The sequence below is a fragment of the Eubalaena glacialis genome, chromosome 18 (assembly GCF_028564815.1).
Source record: "Eubalaena glacialis isolate mEubGla1 chromosome 18, mEubGla1.1.hap2.+ XY, whole genome shotgun sequence".
In the NCBI taxonomy this organism is placed as follows: Eukaryota; Metazoa; Chordata; class Mammalia; order Artiodactyla; family Balaenidae; genus Eubalaena; species Eubalaena glacialis.
Window position 1 is genome coordinate 54205746 of NC_083733.1, and position 24060 is coordinate 54229805.

General features: G+C 38.1%; 1 protein-coding gene across 1 annotated transcript in view; it reads left to right on the forward strand.

The window, feature by feature from the left end:
* The window catches only part of LOC133077663 (uncharacterized), a 76405-nt gene that overhangs the window by 48416 nt on the left and 3929 nt on the right, over positions 1-24060 (forward strand). Inside the window, exons 10-12 of the mRNA XM_061172448.1 lie at positions 1545-1631; positions 4936-5062; positions 6193-6291. Coding sequence (XP_061028431.1) covers positions 1545-1631; positions 4936-5062; positions 6193-6291 — 313 coding nt within the window. The remainder of the gene's footprint in view (positions 1-1544; positions 1632-4935; positions 5063-6192; positions 6292-24060) is intronic.

The following is a 24060-nucleotide window of genomic DNA, read 5'->3' on the forward strand; positions in this document are numbered from 1 at the left end:
AGTATCCTGAACTTTTTTCTTCAGTTCAACAGAAGACTGGAAGAAAACTTGAATTGGGAAAGTCTTTCCCTTCTTTGGAGTATTTGCATACTTTAGGGTCACACTGTGTTTAATATGGTGGTGAGTGTTGTGAGCTACCACTGTAAACATTTTAACTGGTCCTTCTAGGCATACATGTGATTTTTTTTTTCTGTCAAAATAGTTTAAGGCCACACATGCTGGGGGGTTTTTGTATTTAACATACTGGCTTTACCCATTTCATCAAAGTTAGGGCAACATCATCACTTTTTACTCTTTGCATGGTTTTCAGTGGTATAGATGCAGTACAGTTTATTTAATCATTCCCCAGTTTAATTATTTTCAGCTTTTATTCATTAAAAACCAAATCTGTTCGCATATCTCTGCAAACATCTCTATATACATGTGCAAATAGTTCCTTTAGTCCCAGAAGTGGAGTTTCTGGTGTACAGCGTTACGGGGTTTAAATACCGTTTCACACATTTCTAAATTTGGACCAACCAAGTGTGCTGTCACCTTGCTAATACAGCGTATCATCAGTCTTTTAGATCTCCCAATCTAGTCGCTGTAAAGAGGTATTTTTTGGTTGCTTTAACACATTTCGTTAACTAGTAGTGAGGTCTAGTATCTTTTGAAAGGTTATTTCTACTTTTTAGTGAATTGCCCTTGCTCAGGTTTCTCTCAGTGAAGTAGAAATTCTACCCTTCAGAGGCAAAAACCAAAGTTGAAAGATGGCTTTTTAGTTAGAGAAATGTGAACTCAAAACAAAGCTCTGCCACTTAATAACTGTGAATCTGGGCAAATGATCTGACCCCTGAGCATCAGTTTTCTGAACTATGGAAGGGAGAGAGGAACTACTTTGCAGAACAGTGCTGAGTCATGTACCTAAAGCAGGCATCACATGAAAGTTCTCAATGAATGTTTGTTGTTGACTAACTGCAACAATCATGAATCCTCTACTGAAAGAGAGGGGGTGGAAAAGGACGTCATGGTATGAGAGGTTCTGATTGGGAAACAGAGTAGTGAGTTGTCCTGGCTGGGGAAAGGCCAGTGCAGCTTTACAGTGGCAGGAGCTGCCAGGCCCAATCTGTGTGGTTTTCAGTCTTTGTGTTTAGGAGGTTCAGGCAGGATCCTGGGGCTCATAGGGGGCTCTGTGTGGATGGTGTGGCCCTTTCTCAGCCCTGAAAAATTGAACTGGAAAGGGGAGATGCTGCTCAGGACAAGTCTGAGGAATCCAGTGTCAGGACCAGATCCACACTGCCAGACGGGAAACTGGATAGAAATCCTCCCGCTGAAGTATCTGGGCTCTGCACAAAGATCATCATTGTTTAGCTGAGTTTCGTCAGGGCTTGGATTTCTTCAGACTCCCTATACTCTCCTCCAGTTGGGTATGAGAGCAATGAGGGTATAGCGGTGAGGAGTAGTTTGGAAGCAGGAATGGAAGAGAAAAAAAGCTCATACTAACATAAGTCATTTTGGGAGCTCTGAGGCACATCTGGTTTCATGGCTGCTTTTTCTTCTTCCAGGTCTGGCTTATCTGGACTCTGTACTTCTCCAACAGAGAAGTCTTGAAAAGGACTGACCGGTTCTTGCAGTTGGAAACAATGGCCCATGTAAGTTGGTGTTTCTTCTTCGTTTTTGAAATATTGCCAATTTCTAGGCCATGTTTCAGGATAAGGAATTCCTTATCCTGAAACTTCCTATTTAACAGAACTCCATCCAAGAACCCACTCTAGTTCCTCTCATTCCTGTGAGAGTTGGGGACAATAGCCCAGTATCCCCTATGTGCCCCCTTCCCTTTTTTCCACTAATGTGGACCATCTCCTATCTACAGAATCTTCTGTCAATAGCCATCAAGGAGCAAAAGTGAAATGCCTTGAGAAGAATGTGGGTATTCTCTGCAGTGTCCCCCCGTTAACATTTTTGATTTTAGCTTTTGATTTTAATACCTAAACTTCAGAGAAAGCATATTTCTCTGAATTACAGTGATTTTGGGTCTAGTTTTATATGGAAAAATTTACATCCCCAATACACAATTTGACATCTTTTAAAAGTTTTTTTAACTTTGTTTTGCTGTATAACGTACATAGAGAATAGTGCACAAATCAGAAGTGTGCAGCTGAATGAATTTTCATAAATTGAGTATATCTATGCTGTCAGCACTCAGGTCAAGAAAGAGACTATTACTAGCATTCACATGCCCCACTTTCAGTCACTTTCTACCTACCCAGTGCAAATGTAACCAAATGTAATCCTGACATTGCACACCATACAATAATGTTGCCTATTTTTAGAACTTTATGTAAGTGAAATTGTATAGTTCAATGTAACTTTTTTTTAAACAAAAAACAATGTGTAGGAAGTCTTGTTATATTCCAAATACAATTGCTGGATCATCAGAACCATCTGCAGATGTTTCGAAATGCATGCAGATATCATTAAAGGGGATGTGTATAACTGGTACTGCTGGTGATAAGGGGGGCCTCAGAGCATCATACAGAGTGTGAGCCAGGCCTGCCATTATGTTCTCCTTGGAAATGCATTTGCAAAGTGCACTTCACATGTAGCCCCTGTTTTTGTCATTTTGTAAAATGAGTTCCTAAGAAGTTGGAAAAGTATTGAAGAAACTTGTAGAGAAAGAAGCAAAGCAAGTGAGAAAAAAAAATTTGGTAAAAGAGACAGTGAAAGTACTAAAGCCAGAGATATCACGTGTGCACTGACCCACGTGTACTCTAATTCTGTCCTGGGGGAAATGTGAAGCTAGTTGGAGGGTTGGCATTGATGTATAATGCAGTATAATTCTTTGCTTTAAAATGATGGGAAAATAGGCACCCACCCAAAATGGTGGGAAAATAATGTAGTGTTAGAATGTCTTGATTTTCAGGAATGGATTATTAATATTAAGTGGGAGATCCCTGTTTTGAACTTTCCTTGATGATCTTGTGCTTTGATGAAAGAGAGAATTTGGTCTTATTTGACTGCTTATAGGGAAAACTCCAAACTTCTCCACAGACCTGAATTTTTTAAGTACGTAAGATGAGATTTAGTATTGGCTGGTCTTAGTCCCTGTATGCGTTGAGATCTTATGGTATGTAAGGCTTTTAGGATTGGGTGGATTAGGTAGGGATATGATTGCGGCCTTGTATTGTGAGGCCTAAAAGTTCATATGCTGCCTTGATATCTTATCAGACCTAACCAAGAGTTCCCCTGCTCTCCCCAGATGTGGCCCCCATGCAATGGAAAAGACTCTTTACCTGGCTAGTTTCCCTATCACCTAGCTAAACCCCTCCTAGTCCTCAACCTAATAGGTTTCACCTCCTTGCCAGCCCACAGAATTATTCAAACAGGCCCATCACATCCTCCTGCATTGGCCAGGGACCCCTCATCCTCTTTTTACTATAAAGCCTGCCTCCCACAGATCCTGCTTGTTCACCCTATTCCTGAGTGCAACCCCTGTGTGGCCCTGCATGACGTGTGGTGTCTTCCTCTCCCGGGCTGTGAGTATATGTGACTAATAACCTGCTGTCAGTCTCATCTGTCAGGTGTCGGATATTCAGTCATCTCATACCATTTAGGGTGAGGGATCCCTCCTTCAGCTATGGGGTGAGTAGGAGGTGATCGGAACAGAACTGCAAATAGAGATGAAGAATCATCTCCAGGAACCCCTGAGAGAAGGATACTAGGAGCAGAGTCCATCGTGTAGTTTTGCAGGATGCTCTGGTTTAGAGCAGGGTTTCTCAACCTTGGAACTACACTTGACCTTTGAACAATGCAGGGATTAGGCACACTGACCCTTTGTGCAGTTGAAAATCTGGCCCTCTATATATGCCGTTCCTCCATATCTGGAATTCCTCATTATATGCAGTTCTGCATCCACAGATTCAACCAACCGAGAATTGCATAATACTGTAGTATTTACTATTGAAAAAAATATATGTATAACTGGTACCACGCAGTTCAAATCTGTGTTGTTCAAGTTTCAACTGTATTAATATTTTGAGCCAGAGAATATTTTATTGTGGGGGATTGTCCTCTGCATTGTAGGATGTTTAACGGTATCCCTGGCCTCTACCAGTTAGACGCTTCTAACACTCACACCCCTTCTCCCTAGTTGTGCCTATCAGAATTGTCTCCAGACATGACCAGATGTCTTCTGGGAAGTAAAATCACTCCTCATTGAAAACCACTGGTCCAGGGTGATACCTTTACCATTCGGTATCCTCTAACTCAGGAGTGAGGAAAGGTGTTCAGTGAGGGATGATGGATGATAAATAGTAAGAAGATCATCCAGATGCATAAGTAATAGATAAAGTAGAATGTGAGAGTTGAGGAAGATTTTTGAGACTGTATTGAATCCAGACATCTAAAGAGAGAGGAAAAAAAGATTGGATTTAATACATTGGAAATGTGAACTGGCATGTAGCAAATTTTAAAAAATTTACTAAAGAATTGGTCATAACAGGGAAGATGCTTATAATAAAATGTGACTTTATGGTGAACTTGAGTCTATTTTCTTAGAGATTTCGTAGTACATTTCATGTTTATCAATGTTTTTTCATGATCAGTAAAGGGGAAAGAAGGTAGAAGACCTCATATTTCTTAAGAATTTGTGGTGGAGATACAGCTTGCAGAGGGTTTGTGTGCACTGTTTCATTTAATTGGAACTTCTTTTGGTTATTTTATTCCTTTCCAGATATTTTTGGGTAAAAATTTAATCTTATCTGCACTCACAGGACTGTTCAAGACATGTAGCACTATGCTTCAGTGATACTAATTTTCTTACTGTTCCTTACACATGTCATAAATTTGCTTGCTGTGTGCTCCCTCCCTCTCTGCAATGCAATCATTGATCTCTCTTTCCATTTAAAAAATATTTCATTTATTTTCACAAGTTATCCATGAGTTTTATTTTTTCAGGGTTCAGTGACATTCAGAGATGTGGCCATAGACTTCTCACAGGAAGAATGGGAATTCCTGGACTCAGCTCAGAGGGACTTATATAGGGATGTCATGTGGGAGAATTATAGCAACTTCATCTCACTAGGTAAGGCTGTTTATCCCAAATTATACTGGCTTTCTCTTCTGTCAATATCAGGACTATGTTTTGAGAAACTAGATAAAATTTTTCTCTCTGTTCCAAAGGCATGGTTCAAGCTTTTTTAGGTTGGAAGTAGGCCCCTCCTTTTAACACTTCATCACTCTCAGGTTCCGCAGGCTAGGTCCTTCAGACTTTCTTCAGGCTCTGTTGTTTCCATGTTTCCTTAGTATCCAAGGGGCTGGGTTTGAATTCTGGGTTTTTTACGACAGAAGCATTCTCCAAGAAACCAGACTTCACTTTGTATTTGAGCTCGGAATTGATGTAGATGCTTAACCCTCCTTTATAATCCACCTGCAAAGAGAATACCTAGACTCAGGGATTCTGAGTCTCTTTAAAAATCAGAGGAGCCTGTAGAACTTACATAGTATGAGGTGGATCCACAAAGTTCATCTAAAACTCAAGTAAGTGCATTCTGTTTCCTATAACAGACATATTCAGTTCTACTTGCTTTGTGGTTGAAAGTTAAAGTCTAAGAACTTTGCATTCAACATTAAATGAATATCTTAGTAAGGATATGAGGATGTCTGAGGAAGCTTCTTATTCTTCTCTCAGCAAATTGATAACAATAAAAATTAATAGCTAGTATACACACATATTATGTGTATATATACATATAACTACATATACTTAGGTACTATTCTGAGCATTGTACATTATTAATTAATCCTCACAACAACTCTATGAGAAATATGCTATTATTATCCTTATTTCAGATGAGAAAATTTAGGCACAAAATGTTAATAACTTGCAGAGGTAACATAGCAACAAAGGCAGGATATGAACCCATGCAGTCTGGATCCATATTCTGTGTTCTCAACTATTACAAAAGACTGCCTCTCAACAGAGCTTGTATGAGGTATGAGTTTAAATTGTTTTAAGGCCTGTTCTTACCCATCTGGTGTCTATTCCTTGTGGTCCTGAGGTTACCCTAGTATGAGTGTTCTTCAACTCCCTAGCATTTCTTTGCTCTTAGGCTTTATAAAGTACCATTTTGATCTATCGTTTATTATAAATTTAACCAAATCTGAACCTAAGGACTTTGGGGCTTATAATTTCATGTCACATTATCTTTTAAGCAGGACCTTCCATTTCTAAACCAGATGTGATTACCTTATTGGATGAAGGGAAGGAGCCCTGGATGGTTGTAAGGGAAGGGACAAGAAGACATCACCCTGGTGAGTGAGGGCTTAGCAGGCATGGGGAAGTCATTACTGTAGGTAATAGCCAAGTATGTTAGGGTAGAGACATACCCTTGAGATGTTACACATCTCTCTTCAAAAGCCCATAGCCTGTAGAGAAAAGGCCTGAGACCTAGGAAGCAAATTAAAATCTTTTAAGCCTGGGCTAGCAAAGGAACTTCCTACTGGCCTTGATTACAACTCTGTGTTTCTTGTCTCATGTTTCTCTCCCACTTCAAAGAGAGAAGCTGTTCTCAGTAGAAGGAAAAAAATGATAATAAATATGAGTTAAAATCAACAAAATAGAAAAAGAAAAACAGTGAAAATTAATAAAACTTAGAGTTGATTTCTTGAAAAGATCAACAAAATTGATAAACACCAGCTTGACTAATCAAGAAAGAAAGAGAGACAACATAAATTACTAATACCAGGAATGAAAGAGAGGTTTTCACTTCACATTTTACAGCCATTAAAAAAATAATAAGAGAATACCATGAATAACTTTATGCCAGTAAATTTGACAACTTAAATGAAATGGAAAAATTCCTTGAAAAATACAGCTTACGAGACCTGACACAAGAGAAGAAAGAAAATATGAATAACTTCATATCTGCTAAAGTAATTGAATCCATTATCAGAAGTCTTTCCAGAAAGAAAATGCTAGGCCCAGATGGTTTCACTGGTGAATTCTATTAAATATTTAAGGAAGTAATATTACAGTATTACACAAATTCCTTCAGAAAAAGAAAGAACTCCTTCCAACTCATTTTATGAGACTACTATAACTCTTTTACTAAGTTCATGAAGGATATAAGTCTATAATTTTTTTCCCTTTGGTAATTTCTATCCTTTGTGAATATAGATGTAAAATGCTTAAAAAATATCAGGAAATTAAATCCAGCAATATATAAAAATGATGACCAAGTAGGGTTTATCCCAGGAAAACCCTAGCTTAGTTTAACATTAAAAAATTAATCAGTGTAATTTATCATATTAACAGAAATGTGAGAAACCATGTGATCATCTCCATAGATGTAAAAATAGCATATGACAAAATTCAACATCCATTCATGATAAAAATTCTCAGGAAACTAGAAACTGAGGGGAGCTTCCTCAATCTGATAAAGGACATCTGCTGAAAAAATACTACATCATAAACTTCATCATACTTGACTGAAGAGTTTCCCCCAAGATTGTGAACAAGGCAAGGATGCCCAGTCTCCCCAATTCTACTTAACATTGTATTGAAGGTTCTAGCATTGCAATAAGGCAAGAAAAAGAGATAAGAGATATTATAAAGATCAGAAAGGAAGAAGTAAAACTATTTGGAGACGGCATAATTATATACTTAGAAAATTGTAAGGAATCAAAATAACAGCTGCTCAAAGCAGTAAGTGAAGATCACAGTAAGATCACAGGATACAAGGTTGAGCTACAAAAATCAATTGTGTTATTATAAACTAAGAGTGAAAAAAATTAGAAAATTAAGGTCAATTAAGAAAAATTAAAGTCAATTAAGTCAATTTACAGTAGTGTCAAAAAAACAAAATACTAAGGAATAAATTTGACAAAATGTGTAAAACCTCTATAATAAAAATGATGGAACATTGCTAAGAGAAATAAAAGAAGACCTAATGAATAGAAAGATACCATTTTTGGGATGGGGACTCGGTATTGTAAAAATGTCAATTGTATAGATTCAACACAATTCCAGTCATAATCCTAGGAACCTTTTTTTTTTTTTTTTGTAGACATTAACAAGCTGATTCTAAAATTTATATGGAAAAGCAGTGGACTTAGCATGTCTAAAACAGTCTTGAAAAAGGAAGAGCATATTATAGAACTTAGACTACATGACTTCAAGATACTTCAAGATATATTATAAAACTCTAATAATCAAGACATTATGGTATTGGCTAAGGATCAACAAACAGAACAGAGACCCTAGATGTAGACCTCACGTACACTTAAAGGGTCATTTATTTATTGACAAAGGCATCAAAGCATTCTAGTGGAGAAAGGAAAGTCTTTTCAACAACTGATGCTGGAATAGCTGGAAAAAAATCTTGAACTCTGTCTCATTCCAAAATTAATTTGAGATGTATTTTAAACATAAATATAAAAACTAAACATTAAAAAATCTTAAAAACCAAATATAAAAGCTAAGTATAAAAAATAAAATGAAAATTTAAGAACTAAGTATACATTTTATATATGAGAAATATAAAGCTTTTAGAGGAAAACATAGGGGAATGACTTGGTAGTAGGCAAAGGTTTCTTAGGAGAAAGCAATAACCATAAAAATTAAAAATTGATAAGTCACAATTTATCCAAATTAAAAACTTTGTCTCATCAAAATATACTAATAAAAAAATGAATAGGTAAGTCACAGACTGAGAGAAAATAGTAGTAAAACAAAGGACCAGTATCCAGTCTCTACACTACAACTCAACACTATAATGATGAACAACCCAATTAAAAAATGGGTAAAAGGTACATCCATACCATGGAATAATACCAACAAAAAGGAATACATTATTAATTAATTTTATTTTTGGCTGTGTTGGGTCTTCGTTTCTGTGCGAGGGCTTTCTCCAGCTGTGGCGAGCGGGGGCCACTCTTCATCGCGGTGCGCGGGCCTCTCACTGTCGCGGCCTCTCCCCTTGCGGAGCACAGGCTCCAGATGCGCAGGCTCAGTAGTTGTGGCTCACGGGCTTAGTTGCTCTGCGGCATGTGGGATCTTCCCAGACCAGGGCTCGAACCCGTGTCCCCTGCATTGGCAGGCAGATTCTTAACCACTGCGCCACCAGGGAAGCCCAGGAATACATTATTAATACACACAACGACTTGGATGAACCTCAAGGAAATTACGCAGAGTGAGAAAAACCAATCACAAAAGGTTATATACTGTATGACTCTAATTGTCTAATATTTATGAAATAATAAAATTATAGAGATGGGAAATGGATTAGTGGTTGCCAGGGGTTAGGAATGTAGGTAGGGGAGGAGTTGGTTGGGCTATAAAGGAATAACACAAGGGAGTCTTGTGGTTATGATATAGTTGAGTATGTTCATTGTGGTAGTGGTTATGCAAGGCTATACATGTGATAAAATTGCATAGAACTATATACATACACATACGTGATGGCATGTATAACTGGTGAAATCTAAGTAAGCCCTATGGATTATACCAAGGGTAATTTCTTGGTTTGAATATTGTACTATAGTTTGTAAGATGTTAACATTGAAAGGGGCTGGGTGAAGCCTGCATGAGAGTTTCCTGTACATTTCTTTGCAACCTCCTGTGAATCTACAGTTATTTCAAAATAAAAGTAAATAAAAATGTCCTGTTGGGGGTGATAGGTAAAAGATTTGACAAAGAGAGGAGCTACTCTTTTTTCTTGATCAATGACTACAATTCATCTATATCTAAATCTGTATTAGGCAGCTCAGGCTGCCATAACAAAATACCATGGAGTGACTTAGACAACAGAAATGTATTTTCTCATAATTCTGGTGGCTAGAAGTCTGAGATTAGCATCTCGGGGCCTGACGAGGGCTCTCTTCCTGGCTTGCAGATGGCCCTGTTCTCACACTGTCCTCACATGGTGAAGAGAGAGAGCACAATCTCTCTCTTCCTCCTGTAAGACCACCAGTCCTATCCTATCCTATTCTACCCACCAGTCCTGTGAATTAGGACTCCACCCTTACTACTTCATTTAACCTTAATTGCCTCCTAAAAGCACTTTCTCCAAATACAGTCACATTGGGTGTCAGGGCTTAAATGTATAATTTTGGAGGGACACAATTTGGTCCATAGCAATATCTATATGGGATCCAGTTTCTTTCCAGTCTAACTAGTATATATATATTTGCTTGCCTAAAAATATGTTCATTCATTTATTCGGCAAATACTTGTGTGCCCAGTCTGAACCAAGCACTGTCCTAGACACCAGTAGGACAATTGTGAGCAAGAGTGGTAGTTCCCAGCAGTCTTGTTGTTTACATTTTAATAGGAGAAGGGACATTAAGTAAACAAGTAAATGAATAAACAGTATTATATAGTGACAAGTGTTATTAAGAAAAGTGAGAAGAACAAGGGATAGAAATTGGCAGGTGTAGACAGGTTTGTTTTAGGGTGGTTGGGGCTTTTTGTGGAGGTGATATTCGAGTGGAGACATGAAAAAAGAGCTCAAACCATATGAATATCTAAAGCAAGAAGCAAGAGCAGTCCTAATGGAACAGTAAATGCAGAGGTCTTGGGTCGGAGGAACAAAGGCTTTGATGTTTGAGGAACAGCAAGAAGACCAGGATGATTATTCAAAAGGTAAGTGAAAAGTAGAGTAACAAGATGAAGTCAGAAAGTCAGGCAAGGGCTAAATCGCGTAGAAGTTTGTATGTCATAGGGGAAGGCATGTGACTTTATTTTTATTTTTTGCCCTGCTGCACTGCTTGCCGGATCTCAGTTCCCCAACCAGGGAATGAACCCGGGCCACAGCAGTGAAAGCCTGAAATCCTAACCCCTAGGCCACCAGGGAACTCCTGGCATGTGACTTTTAAGTGTGATAGAAAGTCATTGGAGATTTCTGAGCAGGAGAATGACATGAGCTGATCTGTTTTATAATTATCACTCTATGGAGAATAGATCGAATGGTGGAAGATGGATAGTAGGAAGACCAATTGGAGGCTATTTCATTTGTTCCAGTGGAATATGGTAGTGGTTTTTTTTTTTTAATTTATTCATTCATTCATTCGTTTGTTTATTTATTTATTTATTTATGGCTGCGTTGGGTCTTGTTGCACGTGGGCTTTCTCCAGTTGCGGCGAGTGGGGGCTACTCCTTGTTGCGGTGCACGGGCTTCTCATTGCGGTGGCTTCTCCTGTTGTGGAGCACGGGCTCCAGGCGCGGGGGCTTCAGTAGTTGTGGCACGCAGGCTCAGTAGACGTGGCTTCTGGGCTCTAGAGTGCAGGCTCAGTAGTTGTGGCCCGTGGGCTTAGTTGCTCCATGGCATGTGGGATCTTCCTGGACCAGGGCTCAAACCTGTGTCCCCTGCATTGGCAGGCAGATCCTTAACCACTGTGCCACCAGGGAAGTCCCTGATAGTGGTTTTAATTTGAATGGTACTGGTGGAATGACAGATACTAGATTCATGGTGGGTTTTCCCAGAAGATGCTGGGCTGCTCCTCTGTCTGGATCCTCTCCTCTTCTCACTGGAACTCCCCAACAACCTGTACAAGGCTCCCCCCACAAGTGGATGTCCTCTTTACCCGGATTGGACTCCTCACACAGCCTCCTCCCCCCTATGTAGATAAGGAGCATCTTTGTCTTTTAATTGGTGTATTTTATACATCTACATTTAAGTAATTTTCTTATATATTTGGGTTTAAATCTACTGTCTTCCTAGTGTTTTCTGTTTGTTCAACATGTTCGTTCTTCCTTTTTTCCGTCTCCTGCCTATTTTTTGATTAATCAAGTATTTTTATTTTAGCTTTTGCCTCTTGAGTGTGTTAGTTATACATACTTCTATTTTTCCTAGTTGCCCTAGAGATTAACACATGCATTCTTCACTGACTACATTGTACCTTAAATTAGTTCCTTTATATCTTTCCCAATATTGTAGAGATATTAAGAACACTTAAATTCCTTTTATGTATCCTCTACTTTTTGTACCGTTGTTGTCATGTATCTTAATTCTATATACATTTAAATCCTCACAGAGTATTAATTTATATAATATTATCAGTATTGATTTAGATTTACCTACACACATACCTTTTACAGTGGTCTTTTTTCTTTTCTGCATTGTAATGCTTCTGTTTAGAATCATTTTCTCTGTTCCTGAAGAACTTCCTTTAGTATTTCTACTAAGTCTAATCTGCTGTTAAAGCTATCTGTTAAATTTTTTTTTTTAATCTTTAGGCTCTGTGGTTAGTCAAAGGGATTTTTAAAAAAATTTATTTATTTTTTTGGCTGCTCTGTGCGGCTTGCAGGATCTTAGTTCCCCAACCAGGGATTGAGCCTGTGCCCTTGGCAGTGAAAGCATGGAGTCCTAACCACTGGACTGCCAGGGAATTCCCATAAAGCTATCTGTTAAATATTTAATTTTAGTTATTGTATTTTTAAGTTATAAAAATTCTATTTGGATATTTTTAATGAATTCCACTTCTGGTTAAATTCTCCATCTTATATCTGTTTTCTTGGAATTTTTGAAAAATATTTATTTGGTTGTGTGGGGCCTTAGTTGTGGCAGACGGGCTCCTTAGTTGTGGCTCGTGGGCTCCTTAGTTGCAGCATGTGGGCTCCTTAATTGTGGCAGGTGGGCTCCTTAGTTGCAGCTCCAGGGCTCATTAGTTGTGGCTCTAGGGCTCCTTACTTGCGGTGCCCCAGCTCCTTAGTTGTGGCACATGGGCTCCTTAGTTGCGGCTCACCAGCTCATTAGTTGTGGCACGCGGGCTCCTCAGTTGTGGCATGCGAACTCTTAGTTGCAGCATGCATGTAGGATCTAGTTTCCTGACCGGGGATTGAACCTGGGCCCCCTGCATTGGGAGCGCGGAGTCTTAGCCACTGCGCCACCAGGGAAGTCCCTGTTTTCTTGGAATATTAATCACAGTTTTGGAATAGCTTGGGTCTGTTTCTGTTGTCTGCTTAACCCCTTGGTTTTTTAGTCATTTTTCTCCAGTCTTTTATACCTGATTATTTATAGTCAAATTCTGGACATTGTGTTTGAAAATTTTTAGAGGCTCTGAATGATACTGTTTCTGAACAATATGTTGTCTTTCTTCAGAGATGATTTAATTTGCCTCTGGTAGGCATACAGAGCATGGGCTGATCAACTTCATCCATTTAAGAATAGTCTGTTTACTGCCTGTTTGTAGCTCTTCTGGGGTCTCAGCTGAAAGTCTGGGATGATTATTAGGAAACTTCCTCTTTAGGGGGATCTGGACTCTAATTTCTGTCTCCCCAGCACTTTGAGACTGCCAAAATCTCTACTTGGACCTTTAGCCTTTTAGAAGTTACTTTCTGCTTAACTTCATTGCCGTGATTGATGCTCAGTTTGAGAGTCAGCAAATACCTCAGGGGAAATTCCATGCAGAGTGTTGGCTTAATTCAACATATTTGCTTTCTCTCCAGGACGTTGGCTGTCTAGTCCTGGCTGCTTTCGTTTTTAATTATTATCATCAAACAATTATTTTAATTAACCATTTCAGTTGTCTTGGGTGAGTTAGTCTAAAACTAGCTTCTCCGTCATAGCCAGAAACAGAAATCTCCTTTCCCACCTCTTCTTATAGTATTTCTATATTTTAGAGCAAATAACATGTAAATCATGTTCTGTAACCCTAATTCTCACATTATTAACACATTTTGTTAATATTAGTCATAGAGTTAAAAAGGTTCAATACTCATACCAATTGTTATGACTTAGTTTTGTTTTTTCTTCTTTCCAGGTCTCTCTTGCTTTTCTTAATTTATTCTTTATTGAATTCCTCAAGAAAGGCTGATGGGGCCTAATGAAATTTACATATCTCCTAATTTACTTTATTTAAGTACATAATATTGTTATCAACAATATTTTTTATCATTTTTTTTTGAATTTTTGAATTTTATTTTATTTTTTTATACAGCAGGTTCTTATTAGTCATCCATTTTATACACATCAGTGTATACATGTCAATCCCAATCTCCCAGTTCATCACACCACCCCCCCCACCCCCCGCTGCTTCACCCCTTGGTGTCCAAACATTTGTTCTCTACATCTGTGTCTCAATTTCTGCCCTGCAAACCAGTTCATCTGTACCATTTTTCTAGGTTCCACATATATGTGTTAACATGCGGTATTTGTTTTTCTCTTTCTGATTTACTTCACTCTGTATGACAGTCTCTAGATCCATCAACGTCTCTACAAATGACCCAATTTCGTTCCTTTTTATGGCTGAGTAATATTCCATTGTATATATGTACCACATCTTTATCCATTCGTCTGTCGATGGGCATTTAGGTTGCTTCCATGACCTGGCTCTTGTAAATAGTGCTTCAATGATCATTGGGGTGCATGTGTCTTTTTGAATTATGATTTTCTCTGGGTATATGCCCAGTAGTGAGATTGCTGGGTCATATGGTAATTCTATTTTTAGTTTTTTAAGGAACCTCCATACTGTTCTCCATAGTGGCTGTATCAATTTACATTCCCACCAACAGTGCAAGAGGGTTCCCTTTTCTCCACACCCTCTCCAGCATTTCTTGTTTGTAGATTTTCTGATGATGCCCATTCCAACTGGTGTGAGGTGATACCTCATTGTAGTTTTGATTTGCATTTCTGTAATAATTAGTGATGTTGAGCAGCTTTTCATGTGCCTCTTGGCCATCTGTATGTCTTCTTTGGAGAAATGTCTGTTTAGGTCTTCTGCCCATTTGTGGATTGGGTTGTTTGTTTTTTTACTATTGAGCTGCATGAGCTGTTTATATATTTTGGAGATTAATCCTTTGTCCATTGATTCATTTGCAAATATTTTCTCCCATTTTGAGGGCTGTCTTTTCGTCTTGTTTATGGTTTCCTTTGCTGTGCAAAAGCTTTTAAGTTTCATTAGGTCCCATTTGTTTATTTTTGTTTTTATTTCCATTACTCTGGGAGGTTGATCAAAAAAAATCTTGTGGTGATTTATGTCAAAGAGTTTTCTTCCTGTGTTTTCCTCTGAGAGTTTTATAGTGTCCGGTCTTACATTTAGGTCTATAATCCATTTTGAGTTTATTTTTGTGTATGGTGTTAGGGAGTGTTCTAATTTCATTCTTTTACATGTAGCTGTCCAGTTTTCCCAGCACCACTTATTGAAGAGACTGTCTTTTCTCCATTGTATATCCTTGCTTCCTTTGTATATCCTTGCCTCCTTTGTCATAGATTAGTTGACCATAGATGCGTGGGTTTATCTCTGGGCTTTCTATCTTGTTCCATTGATCTGTATTTCTGTTTTTGTGCCAGTACCATATTGTTTTGATTACTGTAGCTTTGTAGTATAGTCTGAAGTCAGGGAGTCTGATTCCTCCAGCTCCGTTTTTTTCCCTCAAGACTGCTTTGGCTATTCGGGGTCTTTTGTGTCTCCATACAAATTTTAAGATTTTTTTTTTCTAGTTCCGTAAAAAATGCCATTGGTAATTTGATAGGGATTGCTTTCAATCTGTAGATTGCTTTGGGTAGTATAGTCATTTTCACAATATTGATTCTTCCAGTCTAAGAACATGGTATATCTCTCCATCTGTTGGTATCATCTTTAATTTCTTCCATCAGTGTCTTATAGTTTTCTGCATACAGGTCTTTTGTTTCCCTCGGTAGGTTTATTTCTAGGTATTTTATTCTGTTTGTTGCAGTGGTAAATGGGAGTGTTTCCTTAATTTCTCTTTCAGATTTTTCATCATTAGTGTATAGGAATGCAAGAGATTGCTGTGCATTAATTTTGTATCCTGCAACTTTACCAGATTCATTGATTAGCTCTAGTAGTTTTCTGGTGGCATCTGTAGAATTCTCTATGTATAGTATCATGGCATCTGCAAACAGTGACAGTTTTACTTCTTCTTTTCCAATTTATATTCCTTTTGTTTCTTTTTCTTTTCTGATTGCCGTGGCTAGGACTTCCAAAACTATGTTGAATAATAGTGGTGAGAGTGGACATCTTTGTCTTGTTCCTGATCTTAGAGGAAATGCTTTCAGTTTTTCCCCATGGAGAATGATGTTTGCTGTGGGTTTGTCATCTATGGCCTTTATTATGTTGAGGTAGGTTCCCTCTATACCCACTTTCTGGAGAGTTTTTATCATAAATGGGTGTTGAATTTTGTCAAAAGCATTTTCTGCATCTGTTGAGATGATCATATGGTTTTTGTTCTTCAATTTGTTAATATGGTGTATCACATTGATTGATTTGCATATATTGAAGAATTCTTGCATCCCTGGGATAAATCTCACTTGATCATGGTGTATGATCCTTTTAACGTGTTGCTGGATTCTGTTTGCTAGTATTTTGTTGAGGATTTTTGCATCTATATTCATCAGTGATATTGGTCTGTAATTTTCTTTTTTTGTAGTATCTTTGTCTGGTTTTGGTATCAGGGTGATGGTGGCCTCATAGAATGAGTTTGGGAGTGTTCCTTCCTCCGCACTTTTTTGGAAGAGTTTGAGAAGGATGGGTGTTAGCTCTTCTCTAAATGTTTGATAGAATTCACCTGTGAAGCCATCTGGTCCTGGCCTTTTGTTTGTTAGAAGATTTTTAATCACAGTTTCAATTTCATTCTTTGTGATTGGTCTGTTCATATTTTCTATTTCTTCCTGGTTCAGTCTTGGAAGGTTATACCTTTCTAAGAATTTGTCCATTTCTTCCATGTTGTCCATTTTATTGGCACAGAGTTGCTTGTAGTAGTCTCTTAGGATGCTTTGTATTTCTGCGGTGTCTGTTGTAACTTCTCCTTTTTCATTTCTAATTTTATTGATTTGAGTCCTCTTCCTTTTTTTCTTGATGAGTCTGGCTAATGGTTTATCAATTTTCTTTATCTTCTCAAAGAACCAGCTTTTTTTCTTTTTCTTTTAAGAACCAGCTTTTAGTTTTATTGATCCTTGCTATTGTTTTCTTTGTTTCTATTTCATTTATTTCTGCTCTGATCTTTATGATTTCTTTCCTTCTGCTAACTTTGAGTTTTGTTTGTTCTTCTTTCTCTAGTTCCTTTTTGTGTAGGTTTAGATTGTTTATTTGAGATTTTTCTTGTTTCTTGAGGTAGGCTTGTATAGCTATAAACTTCCCTCTTAGAACTGCTTTTGCCGCATCCCATAGGTTTTGGATCGTCCTGTTTTCATTGTCATTTGTCTCTAGGTATTTTTTGATTTCCTGTTTGATTTCTTCAGTGATCTCTTGGTTATTTAGTAACGTATTGTTTAGCCTCCATGTGTTTGGTTTTTTTTACTTTTTTTTCCCTGTAATTCATTTCTAATCTCATAGCATTGTGGTCAGAAAAGATGCTTGATATGATTTCAATTTTCTTAAATTTCCTGAGGCTTGATTAGTGACCCAAGATGTGATCTATCCTGGAGAATGTTCCATGCACACTTTAGAAGAAAGTGTAATCTGCTGTTTTTGGATGGAATGTCCTATAAATATCAATTAAATCTATCTGGTCTATTGTGTCATTTAAAACTTGTGTTTCCTTATTAATTTTCTGTTTGGATGATCTGTCCATTGGCGTAAGTGAGGTGTTAAGCTCCCCCAGTATTACTGTGTTACTGTCGATTTCCTCTTTTTAACAGCTGTTAGCAGTTGCCTTATGTATTGAGGTGCTCCTGTGTTGGGTGCATATATATTTATAATTGTTATATCTTCTTCTTGGATTGATCCCTTGATCATTATGTAGTGTCCTTCCTTGTCTCTTGTAACATTCTTTATTTTAAAGTCTATTTTATCTGGTATGAGTATTGCTACTGTAGCTTTCTTTTGATTTCCATTTGCATGGAATATCTTTTTCCATCCCCTCACTTTCAGTCTGTATGTGTCCCTAGGTCTGAAGTGGGTCTCTTTTAGACAGCATATATATGAGTCTTGTTTTTGTATCCATTCAGCAAGCCTGTGTCTTTTGGTTGGAGCATTTAATCCATTCACATTTAAGGTAATTATCGATATGTATTTCCTATGACCATTTTCTTAATTGTTTTGGGTTTGTTTTTGTAGGTCCTTTTCTTCTCTTGTGTTTCCCACTTACAGAAGTTCCTTTAGCATTTGTTGTAGAGCTGGTTTGGTGGTGCTGAATTCTCTTAGCTTTTGCTTGTCTGTAAAGCTTTTGATTTCTCCATTGAATCTGAATGAGATCCTTGCCGGGTAGAGTAATCTTGGTTGGAGGCTCTTCCCTTTCATCAGTTTAAGTATATCATGCCACTCCCTTCTGGCTTGTAGAGTTTCTGCTGAGAAATCAGCTGTTAACCTTATGGGAGTTCCCTTGTATGTTATTTGTCATTTTTCCCTTGCTGCTTTCAATAATTTTTCTTTGTCTTTAATTTTTGCCAATTTGATTACTATGTGTCTTGGCATGTTTCTCCTTGGGTTTACCCTGTATGGGACTCTCTGCGCTTCCTGGACTTGGGTGGCTATTTCCTTTCCCATGTTGGGGAAGTTTTCAACTATAATCTCTTCAGATATTTTCTCGAGTTCTTTCTGTCTCTCTTCTCCTTCTGGGACCCCTATAATGCGAATTTTGTTGTGTTTAATGTTGTCCCAGAGGTCTCTGAGGCTATCTTCATTTCTTTTCATTCTTTTTTCTTTATTCTGTTCCACAGCAGTGAATTCTACCATTCTGTCTTCCAGGTCACTTATCTGTTCTTCTGCCTCAGTTATTCTGCTATTGATTCCTTCTAGTGTATTTTTCATTTCAATTATTATATTGTTCGTCTCTGTTTGTTTGTTCTTTAATTCTTCTAGATCTTTGTTAAACATTTCTTGTATCTTCTCGATCTTTGCCTCCATTCTTTTTCTAAGGTCCTGGATCATCTTCACTATCATTATTCTGAATTCTTTTTCTGGAAGGTTGCCTATCTCCACTTCATTTAGTTTTTTTCTGGGGTTTTATCTTGTTCCTTCATCTGGTACATAGCCCTCTGCCTTTTCATCTTGTCTATCTTTCTGTGAATGTGGTTTTTGTTTCACAGGCTGCAGGATTGTAGTTCTTCTTGCTTCTCAACAATATGTTTAACCTGAAATTTTAAAAATATTTTAATGCAGTTTTTTGTCATCAGTGTCAGTATTATTTTATTTATTTATTTATTTATTTATTTAAATATGTATTTATTTTGGTTGCGTCGGGTCTTAGTTGCAGGCACACAGGATCTTCGTTGAGGCATGCGGGATCTTTTTTTGGTGGCACGCAGGCTCTTTGTTGTGGCACTTGGGCTTCTCTCTAGTTGTGGTGCGCAGGCTGCAGGGTACGTGGGCTCTGTAGTTGTGGCGCGCAGGCTCCAGAGCGTGTGGGCTCTGTAGTTAGTGACACACGGGCTCTCTAGTTGAGGCGCACGAGCTCAGTAGTTGTGGTGCACAGTCTTAGTTGCCCCGTGGCATGTGGTATCTTAGTTCCCTGACCAGGGATCAAACCTGCATCCCCTGCATTGGAAGGTGGATTGTTTACCACTGGACCACCAGGGAAGTCCCTCTATAATTACTGGAGCTTTTTAGTGTGCCTCTACTAACCTTTGGGGTATTCCCTTCTTATTACTCTTCTTTTCCAGTTTTTAAAAAATTCTTGGTTATTTCTCCATATGGATTTTTGAATTAACATGTCTAATTCTAGAAAAAAAATTCATTGGTATTTTTAATTTGGATTGCATTAATTTCATTCTACCTCTCTGTTTGCATAAAATGTTGGATCTTACAGCAAGATTGCATTTCTAAGGAGCATTATAAGAAAGAAGTCAATCATTTGACTGGCATATTATTCTGATAAAAGACTAACTTTCTAGTTCTAGAGGAGAATAAATTATTTTCTTCTTCCGCTTGTTGAGTAGAATTTTCCACTGGGATTCAGAATCACAGAGTATCAGTTAAAACTGCAAGCCACCTTATGGCCACCCCTCTTATGCTTTTGGGATCTCTCAGGAAGGAACCACATGGTGCTGATTTCTCTGAAAGCTGCTTTCTCCAAAGCAGGAGCAGCACTTCATCCAGGAGGTCTCAGAATTTTGCAGCTCAGGTGGAGTCATATCCTGATCTCTTTGGTTGCCCTGCTGAGACATCCTCCAGACTTTCCATGTTTTGGGGTCTGCTTGTGTTACCTAATAAATAGGGACTGCATAGTGTAATCTCGTGGAGGTTGACCTGGATTTAGGGCGTGAGCTACCCCAGTTTATCAGTGGTACCTATGTATTTGTGTAGAAAGCCCCAAACAAAAATATTTCGCTAATCCTTTAAAAACATATACTTAAGGGCTTCCCTGATGGCTCAGTGGTTTAGAATTCACCTGCCAATGCAGGGGACACGGGTTCGAGCCCTGGTCCGGGAAGATCCCACATGCCGCGGGGCAACTAAGCCTGTGTACCACAACTACTGAGCCCACATGCCACAACCTCTGAAGCCAACACGCCTAGAGCCCGTGGTCCACAATAAGAGAAGCCACCACAATGAGGAGCCCGCACACCGCAACAAAGAGTAGCCCCCGCTCGCCGCAACTAGAGAAAGCCCGCTCACAGCAATGAAGACCCAAGGCAGCCAAAAATAATTAATTAATAAAAAATTTTTAAAAAATAAACCATATACTTAAAAGCCATTTACACAAATGGATTTAAAGTGTAGTGTTGATCCTTAATTCGAATCACTGTAGCATTATTGCATTGCATTAGGCCACTTATATCTCTGACCTACAGGCTTTTTCCATTCTAGGTGATAATCTGGTGACTAAAGAAAGCCATTACAAATTAATTTTTGGAACAGAGTTTGGGCAAAAAGAAAAATGACTTTTAGAGTTCATAATTAAATATTTCAGAACCAGAAAAAAGAAGTAGAATATAGGTGAGTTAGCGGGACAAGACACTTCACACTCATTTTTTTGAAATAGACTTCATTCATAGACAGTCTCCGTTCACAGCAAAATTGAATGGAAGGTACAGAAATTTTCCACATACTCCCTGAGGATTGCATTATTTTTATAAGTTAGTGGGAATCTGCATCTTTTTTGTGTTTACATTTTTAAAATACTTTAAAAAGTTCAGTTTATTGATGAATATATAATTGACATACATTAAAATTCACTCTTTTTAGTATCCAGTTTTAGGCATTTTAATAAATGTATATAGTTATGTAACTACCACCACAATCAATTGTTAGAACAGTTCCTAAGTCTCCTCATGCTCCCAGTGTTTCTCCACTAGGTTAAATCTAGCTTTTGGGCTAAGAAATGTATTTTTTATCATGTTAAGGAAGTAACTGTGTATTCCTTTTATTTTGAGTGCTTTTTTATAAATGATGAGTGTTGAGTTAATGTCAGATGGCTTTCCAGTGACTTCAGAAATAAGTGTATAATTTTAATAGAATAATTAATATTATAGGGATTTCCTTGACAGTCCAGTGGTTAAGACTCCATGCTTCCAATGCAGGGGGCGTGGGTTCAATCCCTGGTCAGGTAACTAAGATTCCACATGCCGTGTGGCCAAAAAAATAAAATAAAATAAAAATAAATTTAAAAAAAGAATAATTAATATTATAAATTTTTTAGTAGATTTACTAATGTTGAACTGCCCTTCCATTCTCAGGGTAAGCCACAGTTAGTTATGATATATTTTCTTTTAGTGTGCTATGAGTTTTGGAATGAATTTTTATAAGTGATATTGGCATATAGCTTTCCTTTACTAGGTTTAGATTTCATTTTTAAACTCACTTAAAAATAATTTGGGGGGCTTCCCTGGTGGCACAGTGGTTAAGAATCCACCTGCCGCTGTAGGGGACACGGGTTCGATCCCTGGTCCAGGAAGATCCCACATGCCACGGAGCAACTAAGCCCATGCGCCACAACTACTAAGCCTGCGCTCTAGAGCCTGTGAGCCACAACTACTGAGCCTGCGAGCCACAACTACTGAAGCCTGAGCGCCTAGAGCCCGTGCTCTGCAACAAGAACAATGAGAAGCCTGCACACTGCAACGAAGAGTAGCCACTGCTTGCCGCGACTAGAGAAAGACCACGTGCAACAACGAAGACCCAACGCAGCCAAAAATAAAATAAATAAAAATTTTTAAATAACTTAGAATTTTTTTCTTTTTTTTAACATGCTGGGCTACTTTAAATATTGGGCTACATGCTTTCTAAAGTTTTGATAATCTTCAAGATAGTTTTTGGAGAAGGTCTTTGACTACTTTCTCTGTATTTTCTTAGAAAATTACTCTTTATTGCCATAGTAGTTCCTTACGATTTTCAAAATATTCTGTTTTATTAATAATTTGTTAGTGTCAAGAAGTGTAAAGGGTCTGAAATTTTACCCTACTTGCAAGCTAACAAGTAGCCTACAGCAGTGTCATGGTTGCTGGCAGAAGACACAAGACTCCTAAGCCAAAGGCAAAGGATTTTATTGCTCAAAGCACAACAAGCAGCATGAACATCAACATATTTGCCTTGTTCCTCTTTGCCCACAAGTTCCATGGGGGGGATACGGATGGTCCAGGTAGATACCTGAACATTCAGTGAGCTGCCTTATGGGAGAGGACCTGGAGTTTAGAGAACCCAAATCTTTCATAATGGGCAATACACACGCATGACCTTTGCTTTGAGGGAGATACTACCTTTATTATTTTGAACAGTTAGCAAACCTGTATGTTGATTTACAGAGAGTATTTCTACCTTCCAAGTGTATTTGTTATACAAACATTCTCAAAATGATAGTCCAGAACAAAGGTAGTCAGTGCTTCTGCTTGCAAGATGTGCTCTGATACCTAGTTGCTATTTTTTATTTTGTTTGAATGCTTTATTTTTTTTCTTTAAAAAAAATTTTTTTTTAATTTATTATTTTTGGCTGTGTTGGGTCTTTGTAGCTGTGCGTGGGTTTTCTCTAGCTGTGGCGAGCGGGGGCTACTCTTCGTTGCGGTGCATGGGCTTCTCGTTGCGGTGGCTTCTCTTGTTGCAGAGCACAGGCTCTAGGCGCGCAGACTCAGTAGTTGTGGCTCGTGGGCTCCAGAGCGCAGGCTCAGTAGTTGCAGTGCACGGGCTTAGTTGCTCCATGGCATGTAGGATCTTCCCGGACCAGGGATCGAACCTGTGTCCCCTGCATTGGCAGGCAGATTCTTAACTGCTGTGCCACCAGGGAAGTCCCTCCTGTTTTTTCTTATTATCTTAGCAGATGGTTAATATATTTCATTTAATTTTTTTCAAACAACCTGGGTTTTTCACTTGCATATTAATTTCATTATTTTTCTGTTATCTAATTAATGAAATTCTGCATTTATTTTAATTTATTCTCTCCTGGGTTCCTCAGTATATTTTGTTGTTCTTAACTTTTGAGTGGGATACTCATATATTTTTTTCTTTCATATCTGTTGCTCTAAGTATTTAAATGTATTGATGAATTTTCTTCTAAGATCTGTAGCTATATTTCATAGATTCTTGATAATGTGGTGTTTTCAATATTCTAGAAATTCTTCAATTTTTTAAATTTAGTAAATAGTTTTAAAATTCGGAAGTGAAGATGTCTCTTGGTTTTATGATTTTATTTCTCATTTTGTTTCACAGTGATCAGGCTATGATTTGAGTCATTTCAACAGTTTTATACATTTATACTGTAGTCGCAGAAAAATACTTTCCTATCTCTCCTATCCCATCTCCTCCCATCTCTTTTCTTACTTCATTTGCATTTAGATATTCTTCACTCAAGTCCCCCATCTGGGTCACTGTCTTCATGCTCACATCTAACATAGCCTTTATTTTTACTCTCTTGCACTCAGGTGATACCAAATCCCATTCCATAGTTGACAGCCATTCTGCTGTACTCAATATCTACACATGCCTTTTTGCTCAGGATTTAATAAGCCTGTCAATATTAGCATGATTGAAAAATATTTGAGATCGTTCTCTGGGAAGTATGAAAGTTGCTGCGGCTATGTGGGATTGGAGAGGAGCACCTAGGGAAGATATGGAGGAGCAAGTGTTTGAGTAAATGTAGCACTGATGTAGTAATCGTATGAACTCTGGTGGAGATAAGCAAGTCATTGTAGTACAGTATAAAAGATTAGAGGCAGGGCCTCCCTGGTGGTGCAGTGGTTAAGAATCCACCTG